The sequence below is a fragment of the Dysidea avara genome, chromosome 1 (assembly GCF_963678975.1).
Source record: "Dysidea avara chromosome 1, odDysAvar1.4, whole genome shotgun sequence".
Classification (NCBI taxonomy): Eukaryota; Metazoa; Porifera; class Demospongiae; order Dictyoceratida; family Dysideidae; genus Dysidea; species Dysidea avara.
The window spans coordinates 10,127,498-10,148,564 of NC_089272.1; the positions used below are offsets into that span (position 1 = coordinate 10,127,498).

General features: G+C 37.4%; 1 protein-coding gene across 1 annotated transcript in view; it reads left to right on the forward strand.

Annotated features, from left to right (window-relative positions):
* LOC136255022 (uncharacterized) overlaps positions 1-20,881 on the forward strand; it is a 28,597-nt gene extending 7,716 nt beyond the window's left edge. The window contains exons 12-28 of the mRNA XM_066047746.1: positions 1,370-1,492; positions 2,100-2,255; positions 2,681-2,959; positions 3,597-3,707; positions 4,052-4,129; positions 6,824-7,099; positions 7,157-7,243; positions 7,294-7,386; positions 8,183-8,452; positions 8,512-8,688; positions 9,309-9,413; positions 10,592-10,873; positions 14,160-14,348; positions 15,728-16,009; positions 16,057-16,116; positions 16,767-16,835; positions 18,790-20,881. Coding sequence (XP_065903818.1) covers positions 1,370-1,492; positions 2,100-2,255; positions 2,681-2,959; positions 3,597-3,707; positions 4,052-4,129; positions 6,824-7,099; positions 7,157-7,243; positions 7,294-7,386; positions 8,183-8,452; positions 8,512-8,688; positions 9,309-9,413; positions 10,592-10,873; positions 14,160-14,348; positions 15,728-16,009; positions 16,057-16,116; positions 16,767-16,835; positions 18,790-20,531 — 4,379 coding nt within the window. The 3' untranslated portion in view covers positions 20,532-20,881. The remainder of the gene's footprint in view (positions 1-1,369; positions 1,493-2,099; positions 2,256-2,680; positions 2,960-3,596; positions 3,708-4,051; positions 4,130-6,823; positions 7,100-7,156; positions 7,244-7,293; positions 7,387-8,182; positions 8,453-8,511; positions 8,689-9,308; positions 9,414-10,591; positions 10,874-14,159; positions 14,349-15,727; positions 16,010-16,056; positions 16,117-16,766; positions 16,836-18,789) is intronic.
* Positions 20,882-21,067: the final 186 nt, after the last annotated feature.

Here is a 21,067-nt window from a genome sequence, read left to right on the forward strand (position 1 = left end):
TATCAGTGGGTACCTGGGGAAGCAAATGCCAACTGTCCTTGTCTCCCTTAGTGATGTTGGGGTCATGTGGAAGGGCTCTCTGTGAGACCTGTCTTTCTGCGGGTTACTAGCCCTGCCCCAGGAGGATTTACCTGCACAGGCTCAAGACCATTGGCATGGTTCACTGGGCGGCAGTAGCTGTGTTTTGCACAGCTGCTGTAGGCTTTGCTAAGCTTTGTGTGTATGTGTGCATGCGTGCGTGCGTGCATGTGTGTGTGTGTGTGTGTGTGTGTGTGTGTGTGTGTGTGTGTGTGTGTGTGTGTGTGTGTGTATGAAACTATAAGTGACAAGTCAGGCCAAGTGATGGTTGTGTGATGTCTGATTAGGGTTACCACCCATCAAAGTATTTAAAAATTTTATATTCATCGCTGTTCCAATGTACTTCATTCTGTTTGCAATAAAACTTGTTGCTTTTGCATAGAATTTGTCACCTTAGTAATCTACTTCAGCGCATTTGCAGTACTGTAGAATTATGCACTACTACATTGGAATTTGTTACGTCTGCAGGAACTTTCATCAGTTAGCACCAAGAGCAATATGTGAAGTTGAACAATATTGTAGTTGTTTTCAGCACTTAATTTGTCTACAACAACCTTGATAAGAATTCCCACCATTGTTGTTCATTATTGAAGGACAATATGCCATCAGGTTCACACCCAGATTTTACATCTCTGTAACTAATGGATATCCAGTAATTCCTTAACAAATGGCTTTGTATGATCACAGATGCATGCCAGTTGTAACTTACTGAAAAAATTTGCTTCTATCTTTCTTTGCATGTAGACCAAACAAGTAGTGGTGACAAAATTTCTCTAATAAGGTGCAATAGCACCGCAAACATGACAAAGTCAAGGTGATGAATTCTATAGCAAAAACCTTTAAGCTCTTTTAGCTGTATTCAGCAATGAACATGTCTCTTTTATTATGATACCCGACTGTTATATTGGAGAATATCAATCTGTGTTTTCTACCTACTAATACCAGCCGTAGTGTTTAGACCTACCCTACAAAACTGTATAGCATAGCATCCTCACCATACTCATAGCATGCATAGATGTACATGCAAATTTTGTACATGTTGTACATATGTAATTAGAGGGCATAAATTGTACAGCGGAACCTGCTAATCAGGACACTTGAAAATGAAGACACTTACGCTTAGTAATGGTCCCAAATTATCCCTTAGTATGTAAACTGACTTTGATAATCAGGGAACCTTGATAATCAGGACACTTTAAGTCATTCCCTAGATGTCCTTAATACACAGGTTTCACTGTATGCACACTTTTACATGAACTCTTACACAATGACTTTCATTGCATACATACAGATATTGTGAGAGTGATGCAGAAGAAGTCAAACAAGAACAAGACTGGTGAAGACACTGAACAACAAGTTACCATAGTAACAGTTCCCATAACTGATGAAATGGAAACATCACCTACTAAAGGAGGTACGTATGTACATACACTCTTTAAAGTTTTCTTGATATACAAGCTAGTTAATTTATGGACCCAAGATTTTCAAATAATAATACAGAAATTGACCAAACCCAGAATGGTGACTTTTCTGTTAGAGTGTTTTGTCAACAGATAGGCTAAGTTATTAAATGGAACTCTGTATATAATGAATGGACAGAGTTGTACAGTCACAATGTCCTGGTAAACCAGGCAGTTGCCTAAATTGACTGGGCCTTTCAGTTCAGCAGAGGATTGGTATTGCTACATTTGTGGTCACTCCCTTGGGTTGTATGAATGTATCATATTTCCTATTGAGCAAGATTTGATGGGACACCATGCTTGGAATAATTATATTATGGTCCAGCATGCATGCATTACCATCCGAACGTTATTGTAGGCTCTGGGTTCACATTATTAAACTTATACACAAATGATGGTGGTCCCACTGTACATATAATAATGGTAGTCAAGTCTTCAAGCCAAGTGTATACATATAGAACACACACTTATGAATTATAAGAAGTTAGCAGCACTTTCCATCATATAACAAGTGGTTTGTTCATAGTTGCAAGTCTACACTTAACATATCAATTATTACAGTACCTCACCCTCCAGTTGATGATGCGGACAGTTACGAGGAGGACACAGCTCCCAATAGTGAGGCTAATCCAGCCATATCAGCTGAGGATGATGATGATGATGATGATGATGCGCCACTGGTGTTGAAAGCGTTACCATCTAGTGTTACTGCTGAAAGTTAGTTGAATCAGCCAGCCGTACTGTAACTCTGATATGAAGTGCACTCATGTATGTGTCATACTGGTGTTCTGTGAAAAAAATGGTAACTATCCCAGTACAAATTCATGTTAGCCTACTTCATTAGGCCAGTGTAATTATGCAACAAAAGCTAGCTACGTAATATGTATTATCCATACTGCTCAACAATCAACATAGCCTTATTTAATTGATGACAAATGTTTTTATCATCTACATAATATTATTTACACACACACACACACACACACACACACACACACACACACACACACACACACACACACACACACACACACACACACACACACACACACACACACACACACACACACACACACACACACACACACACACACACACACGCACGCACACACACGTAAGTCCATGTACCTTTACATTCACAGCTTGTTCACTTCTGAAGAAGTACTACCCTATTTTACTGGACAAGTTTCCTGATGATCATGTTACCACAATTGGTATATTCAGTGAGCAGGTCTCCATCGACGATCGCTTCTTCAATGAAATATTATCCACTGTTAATCCAAGAGAGGCTAATGAGAGGATATTAAATTCCATCATTGTTATGTTGAAGAATGACGATCAGATCATGTCTTTTTGTAATCTAGCCAAGTTGCTCATGAGAAGTGCCAGATTTTCTAAAGAAATGTTGGATTTTGAAATACGTACGTACGTACATATTGTACATGGACATAGATTATGTATGTACTGTATATACCCATGCACAGCACATACACACATGCATACCAATTCCTAAAAGCCAGGGTAAGGAGCTACGTACCATAATGTAAGGTCTCATATGCTTACCAAAACCTTTTGGTATATATTTCAACAACTTACAAGGAGTTGTAGACATTTTAGCCAGGTAATGAGTGGCCTTTTAAGAAATCAACCACCACTTAACGTATGTACAAACCAGTTTCATAGTTCTTTTTTCTGGAATAACATTCCTGGCACCAAGAACACACTCTAGCTAGCTAGGCCTGTAATATTGTATGCACATCACAGATACTGAATGTATAGTATTAAATTCCTTATACCTCATACACTGGTCCCTCCATTTTCCGAACTCATTGGGCCCTATAATTATATATTATAGGTATGTTCAGATAATGGAAAAGTTTGGATAAACTAAGTCCATACATTTATATACAGAGCTCAGTTAAAAGTTAAAATGCGCTAATAGGACAGTCAATTCCACAGTTCGGATACCAGAAAGTTCGGATAAGCGATGGCTGGATATATGGAGGGGTCACTGTATATTTTGTATTCATTTTACACATTATGATTCAACTTTTACAGAATGTATGACATTGGAACTGAAAGCTAAAGCACCTCAATTTTCCACCACTGAACAGTCATCAGATTCTACTGCAGCTCTTCCTGCCACTTCACCATCAAGTGATGATACTGGTTAGTAGATTTGTACAAATGTTTCTAGTGGAGTCAGCTGTCTTAGTGGCCACCTGTTAAACAAAGACCACCTCTCGCACTTGTACATGTACCAGCAAACCGTGGCCATATTTCACTTTGTCCTGTGTGTTTTGTTAAGTGGCTCTAGTACTTGATTTTTTTATTGTGAATCGTTTCAAATGTTCACAAATTCATGACCAAACAATACAATATTCTCAGTTGCCTATTCATTCAGTTATTGTGGCTTTAAAAGTGTAACTCTCTTACTAGTGTGAAAGTTAAGGTGTAAAGTAAAACACAACATTATTTTCATGATATCTTTGTTTTCACTTTTGTATCTACAGAAACCACTGATACTAGCAAAAGAGGAGATCCTGAGCCGATTTTGTTACCAAGACTTTCGTTTTGTGTTAGTTTAGAATGTAAGTGGTACATTGTGGATATTGTCTCCCTGCATGTGTGTGTGTGTGTGTGTGTGTGTGTGTGTGTGTGTGTGTGTGTGTGTGTGTGCATGCATGTGTGCGTGCGTGCGTGCGTGCGTGCATGTGTGTGTGCGTGCATGTGTGTGTGTGTGTAAATTGGGCTCACTACAACTCATCACCAATTTATGTACATTTATCTGTGTAGTATTTAGTTTATAACTTTTACCCATTGTTTATGCATATGTGACCCGCTGAGTGAAAACTGGCCATTTTCACAAAATTCTATTTTGCTATTAGAATAAACTGGGTAAAAGTACACATGCTACATAAAAATTTTACACACATTTCAATCACTTTGTTATGTACTGAACCAAAACTCAAATTAATACAATATTACACCACCAGAATCTCCTGTTCATTAGGAGTAAGAAAAAGTTTGTTTTGTGTTCGTACAGCATACGGTACGTGAGTTATGGGTGCTTATTTACAATGCAGTAGAAATAAAGTTTACTGTTGTCATTTAATTGTTGAAATGGCCTTCTTCTTTGTCCACATGGAGACGTACAGGGAAAACGCTATACCTTGATCGATGTGTTTGCCATATTGTTGCTGTACAAATCAAATTTATTCCTGTTCCAACTGTCTAACACTATAACTCCAAGACTATTCATCATAAAAGGCTGAAACTTTGGCTGTCCACTTCTTTGTCACTGTAGATAATAGAGAAACAATAAAATGGAATTCAAGGAATGTGCAAAAACGGCTGGTTTTTGCTCAACAGGTCACATAATAGAGATATCTATGTACACAAAGGTGTTCCTAGCACAGTTACTGTGTTTACTTGGTTAATTGCTGCACTTCCAATGGCTGCCATCTTTGAACAGATGAAAGCATACAATAAAGAAGAAGCAACTGACAAATGAATATGCGTATACAAAGCCATCCTTAAGTACACTGTAAGTGCTGCCCTTGAATAATTACTGTAGCTATATATATTAAAGTTTTATGGAAGTGTTGGTCTAGTGAGCCAGCTGCTTACCCTAGCTAGGGTTAGCCAGTTGGGAAGGAGAAGTAGACTATCCTCTGTGTGTGTTTTATGTGTGTAGTGTGTGTTTTTGTGTGGTGTGCGTGCATGTGTAGTGTGTACTCTGTGTGTGTGTGTGCACGCGCGCGCGTGTGTACATTCTTGGCTTTCCCTACAATGTTTTCTTTCACCAATTTTAAGTTTCCACAAGCTATTTTAAGCCTTAAATATATGAAATACTAAAAGTACATACAAGCACAACAAAATTGAAACCATATGAAACTTACTTACATACTGTACATGTCTATCTATGTATGTATCTATGTAGGCTTATTGACACATATAAACTCAACTGCTTCCAGTTAATTACCGCCTGCACTTGCAAGATAGCTGATTGTCAACACCTCTATCTTGGCTTTACTTTGTCTTATAGAACTTTGCGTAGGCGAGATTCAAGGAAAATGTGTACTTTAAATTTTATGAAGTACACTTTAGAACAAACAGTGGTTTATTGCACCACAAAGAGTGCTTTATTGTACGAATAAAGCACTCTTTGTGGGCAATAAAGCACTCTTTGTGGGTAATAAAGCACTCTTTGTGGGCAATAAAGTACAGTTGCCCACCTACTCTAGTGCAGGCTAATAGCCCGCGGCGCTCACAGTGCAGGTTGATAGCCCTCACCGCGCTGAGTGGTCAGTCACCCCAGCAAATACGGTTTCCACCACTGGATTACTTTTATGGACATATCTAAATACTTCGGTGATGGGTGGGAGAAGGTAACATTGCTGTTACGTTTGTTAATGTAAACGGACAAGTCCTGGAGATATCACGGAAATACTTCATCATGTGTCACAGTAGAATCATTTGTGGGTTTTGACCAAAACCTGCCAAAATACGTCTACCATGGCAAACTATGGTGAACTATGTGTGAGTTACCTTGTTAAACTAGTTTGTGTGCATTCAGGCTGCTAATAATTTGTACAACGCGTGTTAATTATGAGTCCTAGTGTATGGCTGCAAGCTACAACTAGAAAGTTCCATAGATCATTTAAAGCATTGCCGTGCTCATGCTATATGAAAAATTAAGCACAAGGCGTGTGGCCAAGATGCTAATAAAGCACGAGGTAAACATATACTTCTGTATTTTCTTTTATAAGGGTCACCAATTGTAAGTTGCCGAAGCCAAAGAACTCACAAGTTTATAGGTAACCACACTGGTTACAAATAGGACAAATACGCAGTAAAAATAATATGCAGTTACAGCACAAATGCAGTTAAACAAAATGAAAAGGTTAAATGCTTAAAATACATGTACAGTGTAGCTACTGTACCTCTCATATGCAATGCCGTCTCGCATGACTGTGAGCGATTTAAAAAGTTACTAATTAAAGGGTGTGGCACCCATTTTGTTTGTGAGTATTTATTCTGTTTCGTTTGGGATGAATACTCGTGAGCAAAATAGGTGCCACACCCTAGTAATTAGCAGGTTTTTTAACCGCTCACACTTGTGGGAGATGATGTTGCATTTGAGCAGTACCGTACATGGTGACTTAAATGTGTGCATGATGTTTGTGCAACTATATACATGGTAGCTTCTCTGTAAGCTGCAACGTACATCCTATCAACAAAGTAGGATTTAAATAAACCAAGTCATGTTTGTTCTATTATAGGTCGTATTGTGTTGATGAAATACTACAACTTCCTGTGGCGTAGTTTTCCACAAGACCATATGATCTCTTTTGACAGATTTAGCAAGATTGTACCAGTGAAAGAAACTGCATCTGATGCCATTGCATCAAAAACTTCAGAGGAAGGGAATCAAGTGATACTGGATATCTGCATTGGTATAATTGATAAAGACCAGGACTTGGAGGATTTCTATCACTTGGTAGAGAGAATTATTGATAATCCAAAGTTGTCAAAGATTATGGAAGTCCTTAAGAATGGTAAGTAGCACAAAACTGATATTTCAATGAGAATACGTTGTACTATCTTGTTTTTAGAATGTGACAAGCTTGTATACATGGCCATAGCTAAGGAGTCTGCAAAGCCTAGCACACCAGCAGTCACTTCAGCATCAACTGTACCTGGTAATGCAGTGACTGCATTCATACTGTATTTATTGTTGTAACACCTTCAGAAGGCAGATCAGTGGTCACTGAGCCAGCTGGTAGTGAAGACAGTGTACCAGCAGTGTTCAGCAAGTTAACTGTTAACCAACTGAGTACTAATGGTACATAATCATGTTTGGAATACATACTATTAATGCCACCATACATATTGCAATCATATTCTACATGCACAAGTGTGGGATGCATTAATGTACGTATGTATGTACTTGGATGCATGTGTACATTTGTGACCGGATCTGTGACAACCTAACATAATCACAGGCCTAAATTTTACGATTGATAACATATCAATGGGTGAAAAATACTTGCTTACATGTATTATTAAAAAAATCATAATTTTTTAAAGTCTTTGTTAGTGCTAGCAATAAAACCAGGACATAATCTTATTTGTCTACTCAAGAGGAGTTCAAAAATCTGTTTTCATTGCAGCTAATGAAAGGATATATAAGTTATGGGCATTTGTTAGCATCTGATCTACATAAGTGATAGTATTCAATTGATCTTTCCTCACTAAATTTCCTTTGTATGCAGTGAATAAAGGTGATGTAAGGAAAAACTTACCCAGCAATTTATTACCCTAATCACGGCCAACATGATGATGCAAGTTTCAATTCCATATATGTTCATAAGTTACAAACGTTTTAGTCAAGTGCCAAGCTGTAATTTATTTTCCCTATGCTTGCTGTACAAATCGATTTTTCTGTTGTTGCTACTTTGTAGGGCTGTAACTCTGAAAGTTATTGGCATATGAGGCTGAAACTTTGCCAGAGTGTACATGAGCGTATGTGCACTTGCTTAAGTATATTATAATCAAGAATTCGAAAAATGTACAATTATGTTGGGTTTTCACAGATCTGGTCACATATAGTAAACTCTATCTGCATTCTCATTCTTTAGGAGTTGCCGTACTAAAGAAACACTACCACACTTTACTGAAGAGTGTACCTGAAGATCACATGATCACACTGGGTAGACTGAGTCAAACTACTGAACTGAGTGATCAAACTGTCAATCAAGTGATTTCATGCTCCAGCTCAGAAGAGGCAAACCAGATGATTCTTGATTACGTCATAGTGACTATTAAATGTGATAGTGATTTGTTAGAGTTCTGTACAACGGTAGAAAAGCTGTTGGAGAATTCAGCTGTAGTAGAGCCACTACGAGCTGGTTAGTGTGGACTAAATGTGATCATTTGTATGTAATTCAAATCTGTACACTTCTTGTAGACTGCATAAGAGTTCTGGACCCAGATGCACCACCACCACAAGATGTAGCTGTCACTACAACTACTACTGTAACAACTACTGCTCCCACAACACTGTCAGTGTCACAACACTCCTCCTCAACATCTTCTGTTAGTACTACTGATGCTGCACCTGATACCACCCCATCTGTTAACAATGGTAAGGGGAAATGTATTGTACAATTGATACATTTGTACATACATACATACTTACAGGTATACAGGGCACGTACAAGTACTGTAATATATATAGTACTGTATAGTACAGTGGAGTATTGATTATCCAAAATTTATTTTTAGCCAAATTAATCTGATGCACTTAAATTGTATTGATAAGTAAGGTTGTCAGTCATCATTTGAAATTATAACGCTACATTTCTCTATTACAAGTAGCTGCCAACAGTGTCAAGGTACAGCAACTGCATGAAGGGTCAATATAAGCTAGGCCTCAGACCACAGGTGGTCTATGTAATTTAGTAATCCTAAGGCACTGTAGTAGTGCCTTCAACCCTTCATTCAGGCACCACAGCATAAGTCCTTGGTATTGTACAATGTAATTTTTTGTGTATATACATACGTATGTGTAATTATATTTTAGTTTTGTTACATCTTCAGAGCACAGCCATTTATTTGTTTTTCTCAAATTTAATGACTACCCCATTTATGAAATTAAGTGTTGGTCACATCTATAGGCTATAGGTGTGAGTAGGTCATCCAGGTCAGCAGTACTGACCTGGTTTCAACCCTGGCTCATATGTCACTACTGCAATGCTCTTTCAGATGTTCCAGTTCCTTATCAAGAGAAGGAGTCCAGTGTTGTTGACCATAATTTACCAGATTCAACAGTCTTCAATCACTTGTCACCTGGCCAGCTATCTGATAAAGGTGTGAAATTGCGTACTTGCAAACTGTGTGTATGTCTGTATGTCTGTATATGTATGTGTGTTTGTTTGTATGTACGTATGTACTTACGTATGTACATGGACGTACATGTCTATATGTATTAAACAGTATAGTAGTACTGTTTAAGTAAGGATTGCCCTTAAAATGATGTACACTGCCCAATATACTATCTTACGTGGCAAAAATAACCTTTACGGAATAATAGTATGTAGTCCATCTAACATCAAATATAGCATTAAAAACAAGAAAATACGTACTTACAGGTGGCCGGATATAGATTTTTTTTTAAATCACTGAAACTCCAATTTTGGTCTGCCAGCTTGCCTGCCACTCTGAATCCCTGCCTGCCAGACCACAGTCGCAAGGCTGGAAGCCAAACAAAGCAGCACATGGCTACCATTTTATGCCACAATAACAAAACTCACCAGTGGCATGTGCCTTTTGGGGTTCCAATGTATGTGTGCCTCTGTGCCTTGTCACCTTCAATCAGGCTGGTCATCATCTTCTTCATGCAACAAAACCATATCAAGGCATTAATTTACTTCTTTGAGCAACATATTTAGATGCCACAAAATTAGTTAAAGCACTTACGCTACTGTAGAAGTTACTGGACATCTAGTAAATAACTGTAACTTCAAGATGGGTTCAAGACCACACCCATTAATAATCTAGGTTGACTAATAATGATCGAGCACTGAGACCACACCTCTATTTACTTGAACACGATAGACTCACCCCTTATTGGTCTAGCTATAATGATAGCATGGTGGAATAGTGACCATACTCCTTGGTAAGTGTGAAGTGGACTAGAGATACTCTAATACAATGGTTACCCTAATAGAACACTCACACGTGTTTGGGATTGAAAATAATAATAATTGTTATAATGTGCCAATGTAGTGATTTTCACACAGAGCTATGCTGTAATACCATCATTCATCTCTTGTTTCACTGCTCGGATCTCTACTTCATTTTATATTCATTTTAGCTACACTAGTACACAAACAAATATGCAAGTATACTTATATTAGTGCTGTATGTATGGTATTTATAGTAACATTTATGCAATAACTGCAGTGGCAGCTCTTGGTGCAAAGTACAGATTGCTGGGGAACAATTTGTTTACTGTTTTCTAATCATTGATTTGTGTTGCTATACAGCTCAAGAAGTTTTAAAGAAACATTATCATAACTTGTGGAAGGAATTCCCAGAAGACTATATGACATCATTGACTAGGCTCAATCTGAACATGCCACTAGAAGATAGAACTGTGGACTACGTTACTAGTCAACCTACTTCAATGGAGGCAAACATGGCGATCCTGGATTTTGTCATTTTATTCAAGGGCTCCAATGCAGATCTGCTAGATTTCTGTTCTCTAGTGGAAATTATCATCGGAGATGAGGAGAAGGTGGCACGAGTTGTAGAACCACTTAGAAATGGTTAGTATAGTTTAGCAATATTGTGACATCCAAGGTAGTAGCTGTATTGTCAGCCTCTTTATATATGTACGTGTTTTCTTGCTCAGTGACTTTACTATTACAGCCCATTTTTAATACTTATTTTTTTTCACTATATGTAACTCTGTATTTGCTGCACAAATTCTTTTAACCACCAAAAGGTGCTGCTACAATAATTTGTACAGACTAATTTTTTAACTTAATCTTATCAGGACTTTTCACTTAGCAACAGCATATGTAAATTTATGTGGTACTGTACATTATTATTTTAATCTAAGTTTGCTTATACGGAGTTATGACACAGTCACTCATGATGGGTTTCTTCTGTAAGCTTGTAACTGTGCAAGGCATTGTATTACACATGTGCACCTAACTCAAACTCTGCACACTCCTATGTACAACATCAATATGTTTTCTGTTATAGTATAGCTGATATGCTTTTGTGTATGTACAGTACATTTGTGTACAACTGTGAACTTGTGAATGTTGGCCTGTCCCATAAACCAGGGAACAATACACAAAGTACATAAAAACTTCTGTACAGGTGACATATATTTTGCACACTCTATTCAATTGCTCTAATAGACTGTACATCATGTAATACTAGATGTGTATATCTAGTCAGTTTTATGGATATAAAGATATCTAATCCAAAACAGCCAAGCTGTAAAAAAAAAGTGTGCGGCCCTCAGAAAGGCTATGGTGAAAAAAGATGTGAAATCCAAGGTGGCGGCCAAGAAATGGCTGTGATGGTAGGTTAATGGTAAAAATTTTAATAATGACAATTCAGGTAAATTTTGTGAAGCGGCACAAAAATTCACCTGAATTGTCGTTATTAAAATTTTTACCATTAACCTACCATCACAGCCATTTCTTGGCCGCCACCTTGGATTTCACATCTTTTTTCACCATAGCCTTTCTGAGGGCCGCACACTTTTTTTACAGCTTGGCTGTTTTGGATTAGATTTCATTTCTTTTTGTATTTGTATACCCCAAAGCCGGCCTATGGCCAGCTTTGGGACTTTTTTAACCTATGTTTTTTTTTCTTTACTACAGGAAGACGAAAAGATGAAGTAGATGTATATACTTTAAATATTTTATCAGTAAATGTACAAATTATATATATAATACATATGTGATCGGATTTGCGAAAAGGGGTCTTCCACACACATCCAATTTGCCAACTTTGACAATTGATAACTTCAGATTGGAAAGAGCTATTGCCTTGAAATTTGGGCAGTGGTGATTTCTTTGCAGCTGAACTCTCTACATGATGGTTTCTTTGTAGCTGAACTCTCTACAAGATAATTTCTTCTAGCTGATCTCTCTACAGGGAGATTTTTTGTAGCTGAACTATCTACAAGGTAACTTCTTCTAGCTGATCTCTCTACAGGGTGATTTGTTTGTAGCTGAATTCTGTATAGGTGATTTGTTTGCAGCTGAGCTCTTTACAGAATGGTTTCTTTGTAGCTGAACTCTCTACAAAGTAACTTCTTCTAACTGATCTTTCTACAGGGTGATTTGTTTGTAGCTGAACTATCTACAAGGTAATTTCTTCTAGCTGATCTCTCTACAGGGAGATTTGTTTGTAGCTGAACTATCTACAAGGTAACTTCTTCTAGCTGATCTCTCTACAGGGAGATTTGTTTGTAGCTGAACTCTCTACAGGTGATTTGTTTGAAGCTGAACTCTCTAAATGATGGTTTCTTTGTAGCTGAACTCTCTACAAGTTAACTTCTTCTAGCTGATCTCTCTACATGGTGATTTGTTTGTAGCTGAATTCTGTATAGGTGATTTGTTTGCAGCTGAGCTCTTTAAATAATGGTTTCTTTGTAGCTGAACTCTCTCAAGGTAACTTCTTCTAGCTGATGTCTTTACAGGGTCACTAGTTTGTAGCTGAATTCTCTACATGGTGGTTTCTTTGTAACTGAACTCTCTACAAGGTAACTTTTTCTAGCTTATCTTTCTACAGGGTGATTTGTTTGAAGCTGAACTCTCTACAAGGTAACTTCTTCTAGCTGATCTCTCTACAGGGAGATTTGTTTGTAGCTGAACTCTCTACATGATGGTTTCTTTGTAGCTGAACTCTCTGCAAGGTAACTTCTTCTACTGATCTCTCCACAGGGCGATTTGTTTGTAGCTGAACTCTCTACATGGTGGTTTCTTTGTAGCTGAACTCTACAAGGTGATTTTTTCTAGCTGAACTATCTCTTTCCATAGTTGCATGAACTCCATACAAGGTAACTTCTTCTAGCTGATCTCTGTACAGGGTGACTTGTGTATAGCTGATCTCTATACAGGTTTCTTATTTCTAGCTGATCTCTTGAATTCTCTTCAGGGTGACTGCTCTATTAGAATGACTGCTCTATTAGAGTATCTCGATCTCGCACTTGCTGCATCAAGTTGGATTTCGTGTTATAACTCCGTGGCTTTAAGTCTGATTCTTCTACACCATTGATGAGCCTTTCTAAGATGATTACTCCATCTGTACAACGATTTTCAAAGCATTACCCCAAGCGGTTTATCTGGTAGGCGTGGCAAGCAGTCGTTTTTTTATTAGCTAATCTCGATTGCGTAATTGTTACACACTGTTGGTTTTTTCGTTGTATCTTCCTGGTTTTTAGCTCGATTTTTTTCAAACCATAAAAGGTTTGAGGTTCAATAGTTAACCTATTCACCCACCGATTTTCAGCTTCTTCCCATACGCGGTTTACCCTGTAGGCGTAACAACATATTGGTGTTATTTTTCGTGAATAATCGCTCATAACTCTTTGCCTGTTTATCGTATTCCAGCCAAAGTTGGTACCGAGATGCGCCTTTATATCCCCCTTCTGTGTGCCAAATGTCAAGGCAATCGGATATGGCGTGCGAGTTTTATAGCAGTTTTTGTAAGTGTGCGACAAGAAAAAGAAAAATAAGAAGAAAAAAACGAAGAAACTGAGCCAATTTTTGAAGTCGCATATCTCGGGAACGCGCGAAGCGATTTCGCTCAAATTTGGAATGTGGAGTGCTGCAGTTGGGGGGCATGTCCACAGCAAAAATCGTCTTGTTTCATCAAGGAAGCACAGAGCTACGGAGGTGCGAAAATTGCGTTTTCTTTCTTCCTGTCATTATACTCACGGGTGTTACGCGCCGGCTTCTTGGGCCGCACGACACACTACCGTGTGTCTTGATTCACATAATAGGATTCTTTTTGTACTTATATTATTTTGTGTACACATGTTCATGTGTATTTGTGTGTACTATTATTACTCACCGTATTCTATAGATTGTATGGAGGTGTTGGTACTAGCTAGTACAGAAGCTCCACCTACCACATCATCATCCTCAACTAATGATACAATTACTATTAGTTCTCAACAAGTATCTTCCCCACAATTTTCAACCACCTCATTACCCACCATCACTGAAATTACTGAACCTCCTGGTGAGGAAACTAGCTCTCCACAGGATAGAGGTATGTACATATGTATGTATGTGATCTCTGTTGTGGTATGCGTCATGAACCCACAGTTGGCTGTGTGTATTTCCTTGGTTCCTGAAAATATTTTTCAAGGATACAGTAGGTATATGACTTGGTAGATCGCTACCCATATTATACAGTAACAATAGCTTGTTATACTTTTTAAAAAGGTTTCTAGTACCAGTGACTTTTTGTTCACTCTTCAGCTATGCTACTAGAATTCATATGAGATTTTTATCACTAAAACTGAAGCATTTATAGAGTGCCATTAGAATAAATACATACAGCAAGTGTCACAGATGAACCAAGGAAACGTGCTATACCAGCCTATACCACAAGCCATTGATAAAATAATGTGTAATGGTGTAAGCCTTCTTTAGGTGCCGTCTGGATTGTACAATAGAAGCCACACCATTACTACCACAGGCATAAAAAGTATTGTATAGCAATGGTTACTGTTGACAGCTCCGTTATACACTACCACGTTTGTGTTCCAATGGGTAGGCCATTTAGTTATGTAGTTTTCACTGTATTACTGTATACCTGGAAAGTTTCATAGTATGTATATTTCACGGTTATGCACTTTGTCAGGATTTTTGCATTTTAAATTTCACATTTACGGGTGTCTCCTAGCCCAGGATTTTCACATTTATATTTTTGCATAAAACATCACGGAACACTTCAAACACAGCATAAGTTGGGAAGCCAGTATACTGGCTTCATTGTGTTTTTTGCTTGATTTGAAGATTTTCATTCTTGACCGCATGGCTATGAACGATCTGGTTACTTCAAGTGTCATACTGATAGCCAATTGCAAAGGGCATCTTATCAGAGAAGTAGCGACGTAGTGGCAATCACTGTGAGAGATGATTACCGAGGCAGTAAACGCAAGAGGTGATTAAATCAAGAATTGCACATGTTGAAAGCTATATTGCACTAGCATCAAAACTAAATGTTGTGGTCATTTCTTCGCTGTGCCAGTCGATCCTCGTGGCTCATGCATTTTCACGGGATAAATTTCATGGCAGCTTTACTAACTGTGAAAACCGTGAAAATTGCGTACCACAAAATATTTTATGTTCATGATACAGTGGCCCCTCGATTATCCGGCCATTGATTATTCAATTTTTCCGTTATCCGAACTGTTAAGGTGACTGTTCTATTAGAGTATTGAACAGGGCTCTGTATATAAATGAATGGGCCTCTATTACGTATCTGAACTTTTCCATTATCTGAACACACTTAGGGCCCAATGAGTTCGGATAGTAGAGGGACCACTGTATGTTGATTATTTGTTTGTCTTTTCCCAAGTGACTGATTATAAATTAAGGTTATCTCCTTGTGTTCTCTTTCCACTACTTTTTTTCACACAGTTGTGATGACAGCTGAAGACAGTAAAGCAGCACTGAGGACATTTGATGAACATTCTCATCTCATGACATTAGTAGATCCATCCAGTATAGTGGAGCAGCTCCACACAGCTGGATTACTAACAACTGATCATCCCACTAGTCTAACAACTGGTCTGGTAATGGAGAAGTTACTGAAACACATTAGAAGTTGCGTGGAACTGAAAGGAGCAGAAATGTTCATTAGTTTTATCAATGTACTTCATAATGATGGTAGATATGGAGTATTGGGGGACCACCTCTTTGGTGAGACAGTGTACTATGTGTATAGTAATTGTAACTATTTATCGCAGGCACTTATAAATCATATGGTGGTCATGGTAACATAATCAGCAGCATAAAATTATCACCAGGTATGCACTGTACATATGTACAGTATGTATGTATTATGTACTGTATATACAGTGTACATAGGTATGTATCTACAGAGCTGTATGTATGTATGTATGTATGTATGTACGTACATATGTATGTACGTATGTATGCATGTATGTATGTACGTATGTACATACATATGTACGTATGTATGTGTGTTTGTATGTATGTGTGTACTGTAGGTACATATAGTACGTACGTATGTAAGGCCACTTCAACTAAATCTTTTGTTTCTCGGGCCCGACCGACCCTATATTTTTCAGCATAAAATAATTATGTTAATCACGTGATCACCTTGCAAAGAGTGATAACGCCACGAAGGAGTTGCAAATTTATCTTTAAGCTCTCAAAAAGTAAGTAACACTAAATATTTCAACATAGCTGCCTATTCACAAGTAATACAGCAACCGTAATGTAGCTTAGCCACCGTTTGACTCACTCTTCAGCTGGCAAATTAGCCTATTTTTATTTTTATTTTACCGACCTACCGACCTTTATTTGGCTGAATTTCGCCCGAGAAACATAAGATTTAGTTGAAGTGGCCTAAGTAGCGTACTGTACGTAAACCATCCTACACCTTCCTCTCTGTTCAGTTAATGTAAGCATATTATTTTTATTATATGCACAGCTGTGATGGAGCTGTCTACTTCATGTTTGTTAGAACAGTTGAGTTGGCATCAGAAACAGATGCAAGCAGGTAGAGTTGTACTGTACGTGCATGAGTTGACATATTTGACTGGATCTGCGAAAACCCAACATAATCATGCAAGCCTAAACTTTACAGTATAAAGCATTGATTATAAAATTAGTAAAATACTTGCATATTAAAAATCTATAAATTTTTGATTGCTTTGTTCTTAGTGAAGAAAGGGTCTAATGATAGAAACCTGAATATCATCTTATTCGCCTACTCAAGAGGAGTTCGAAAATGTTTGTTTCGTTGCAGTAGACAAAAGTACATGCAGTTATGGGCATTTGTTTATGTGCAGTTAAAGCGATAGTGTGTGATCAGTCTTTTTTCACTGAATTCGCCTTTGTATGTAGTGAAGAAAGAAGATACAAGAAACAACTTTCCCAGTAATCGATTCCTCTACTCATGGCCAACACGGTGGTACACATTTCAACTCCATACGTCACTAACTTTGTACTGTTTTAGTAAGCGCCTGTAATTTATTTTCCCAATACTTGCTGTACAAATCAATTTACTGTTATTGCTGCTTTGTAGAGCTGTGACTCCAAAAGTTTTCAGCATATGAGGCTGAAATTTTGTCAGAGCATACACTTGGCTACGTATATATATATTTAAGAATCAAGAATTCAAAAAATATACTATTATGTCAGGTTTTCACAGATTTGCTCACATATATACCAATACTGATAATGTATCAGTGATGTAGTGTCTGTTATAACATTGCATGAATTAGATATGACTTTGAGTGTGTGGGTTCTCGAGTCCTGCTTGTTTTATTTGTATCAGTACAGCCTTAGTAAGTGGTTGTACATATATGTAATCATCTCAGCAAACATCTGCCTAGTTTGAACAATTACATTTTTTTATTGTCTCAGCAATATCTGTACGGTATCCAAAGAATGAGATACCAAAGTTTCGTCCAATCACAGAGGCAAAGAATCCAGGGTTTGGAATGTGGGGGGGGGGGGGGGGGGGGGTGCACCAGAGTAGTAGGTGTATGGAGCTGGGGGTCTACCTAAAGCTATTCATATGTCTCACTAAGAATTTTGATGTAGAGTACTACATTAATCAAGAGTTGTGTAGGGGTAAGTGAGTTATGAGTAGCTACTATATATGGGCCTATAGAATGAAAAAAAACAACAAGACCATGTGCATTCATTTGGAAAATAATCTTAGCAAGTTAAATGTGCTTAGTGCTGCAGATGCTACGTAGTTTTTCATACTCAACAACTATGGAAGATTCTCAAGTGTTATGTGTGTTGACTGTTCTATTAGAGTATTTTACTGACTGCTCTATTAGAGTATCTCAAACTTGTAACGTGTCTCCCTTGGATTCGCCACTGAATTAAGGTGAGTAGTATTAGAATTATAGTGTTAGGTATAAAGAAATCGATTTGTACAGTAGCTGTCTGAACATTAACTTGAGATGCTTATGTACATTTGCAGCCATAACTTTACTTTGAATTGGTCTACAGAGTTTGCATGCATTTGGCTTAAGATGTACACTATGAATTTTCTAATCTAGTTTTAGCTCTGTATTCACTTCATACAAGGGTGAAGGCATTTTAAATGAAAATTTGACAACAATATTGTTTGCATCTACCACATTGTAAATAAACCCACTTGACACACATACCCTTAGGGCTAAACAAAAATATATTCATAAGCTCTCCATAAGCAGACATGGTGCTTGTAGGTTTAATTGATATGAGACATCCTTCCCTAAATAGTGGCTTGATTAATGCTTGCATATTTTTCTCTGTGAAGCATGTTTAATTTTCACATACTTTTTAAATTTGGTTTTATTAAATACAGTATGTTATGTTTGTGCAAACTAGGCAGGAAATGGTCGCGTATGTTAACGTACGCATACAAGATAACCTACACTTTAATTATTCATTATTGTGGTTTTGATTATCCCGGATACTGTACCATATATAACTCCTGTGGTGTTCCACAGGTCTACATTACCAGTCAGCACTACCACTACCAGACAATTACATACAACGTGATCAGTTACTGGAAACTGGTGTTGACAAGTTAACTGATAATAGTAACACTCCATCTGTAGGTACTATACTTAATATCTGTGGTGTGGGAGGAATGGGAAAATCTACTTTAGCTAAAGCTCTATGTCATGATGTTCGCTTGAAGATGTTCTTTCTTGATGGATTCTTGTGGATTAGGTTAGGTCCACTACCAGTTAGCCCAGCAGTCAAGTTGGGTCAATTGTATCACTTGTTAACTAATAAAACTGAAGTTGGTAATCAAAGTTTCTTTGTTAGTAAATTAAAATATCTTATTGCAAACCATTTACATAAACTACTAGTTATAATTGATGATGTATGGGAAGTTGCTGATGCCCTGGTGTACACCGATGTGTTTAGAGGTTGTAAAATGGTATTGACTACTCGTAAAATGAACATAAGCAACCTAATTCCATCACAATTACACTTGACCATTGAACAAATGAAGGTTGAAGAGGCTGTGAAATTAGTAACATATAATCTACCAGCAGATAGACTCCAGTTACGAAATAAAGACATTGACAGTTTAATACAAGATCTACATTGCTGGCCTTTGCTGCTCAACCTTTTACATGGACAAATATCTACTTTGATTGCTAAAGAAAACAAATCAACTAGTGAAGTGATAGAGAGTGTTAAAGAGGCATTGATAAAGAATGGATTGAATGAAGCTAATGTTGACAAGAAGAGAAGTGCAGTGTCTTCTGTTATTAAATGTAGCGTGGAAATTCTATCAGCAGAAGAATTAAGTGGACTTCAGAAACTTGTGTTGTCAATTGGACTAAGTGTACCTGTTCCTGTAGAATTGCTACCAAATATTCTAACGATTAATGTGCAGGAATGTGATGATCTGTGTGAAAAGCTGTTGACCCTGGGATTACTCTCACGTTATCATATAATGGCACCATCAAACCACAAAGCTGTAACATGTTATCAAATTCACTGTATTCTATCACAATATATTTTAGATCATATGAAGTTTGGCTCACCAGTAGAACTAGTTGATGCTGTTGATCTTGGAGAACTTCACATCATCTCTAATGTGTTAGCTGGAGGAAAAGATTCAAATGTTAGTCATCGTTGTCTTGCTACTATTACTGCTATAGATACTGTCATCTTACCTAACCATATCAGATCATTGTTTGCCATTACTAAGTGTCTACAAAGTGAAGTTGAGAACTGCTTAAATCAACTATCGATACTTTGCATTAGAGGTGGGAAACTTGACTTAGTTCGGATAGTGATGAGTTTTAAGGGAAATAGTATTTTTAATGGATTACAAAGACTTCACCAATCAATTAGAGAAGACTGTAGAGCTCTACTAAACCTGTTGGTTGATGACAATTATGATGAAGCCATAACATGGATTAGTAGCCATACAAAGAATCATCCCCTAAGGAAACTGGTAGCAGCTTTTGCTACTTTCATAAAAGAACTACTCAGTCAATGTAGTGATGATCAGGCAATGATAACTGGTATTAAGACCCATTCTGATAAGATACTTCGTTTTTACAAGACTATGTTGCAAAGACGATGTGAAGATATACGGATCACCCTTCGACATGGATTAATTACAATGGTCAACTCCAACAATGTTACAATAGAGCAGCATCAAGAACTGTTTGATGTACATGATCGTAACTTGAAATCAGTGACATCCACAAATGACCAGTGATACATTAATAGCTATTTATGGATTGAATTTCTGTAATACATATACATTTATGATATAAATTTTTGAATTTTTTTTGAATAGGAATTTTTTTTGTAAGTTTATATTGTGTCTGCATGCTTAAATGCATTGCAAAATCAAAACTTTTATGCTTCACTTAAAATATTAGGTACAATGTGTAGTAAGTATATTGCATGCAATCATAGAGCTGTGACCATTAGTCAGGTTTTATTGTAACTTTACCAACTGAGATTATGGACTGCAATACTAGAATAGTCTACTGAAGTGATGTATTTGCAGGTGGATTTATTTTTGGCTATTAATTCTGTGTACATTTTTCAAACATCTGATTCAGTTTATGTGGCAAGTTTTCTGAAATTTTCAACTTCAGAAAGGTTCATTCTTCATACAAGCTGCCACAGGGGTCATCCCCTTGGTAGGAAGCTACGGTCACGAATTTAGCTGCATGTTCTTGTGAAGGAGCTTGAGTCTGTTAAATTTGCTATTATGCTTTTTGGAATTTCAATCTATTATGCTCA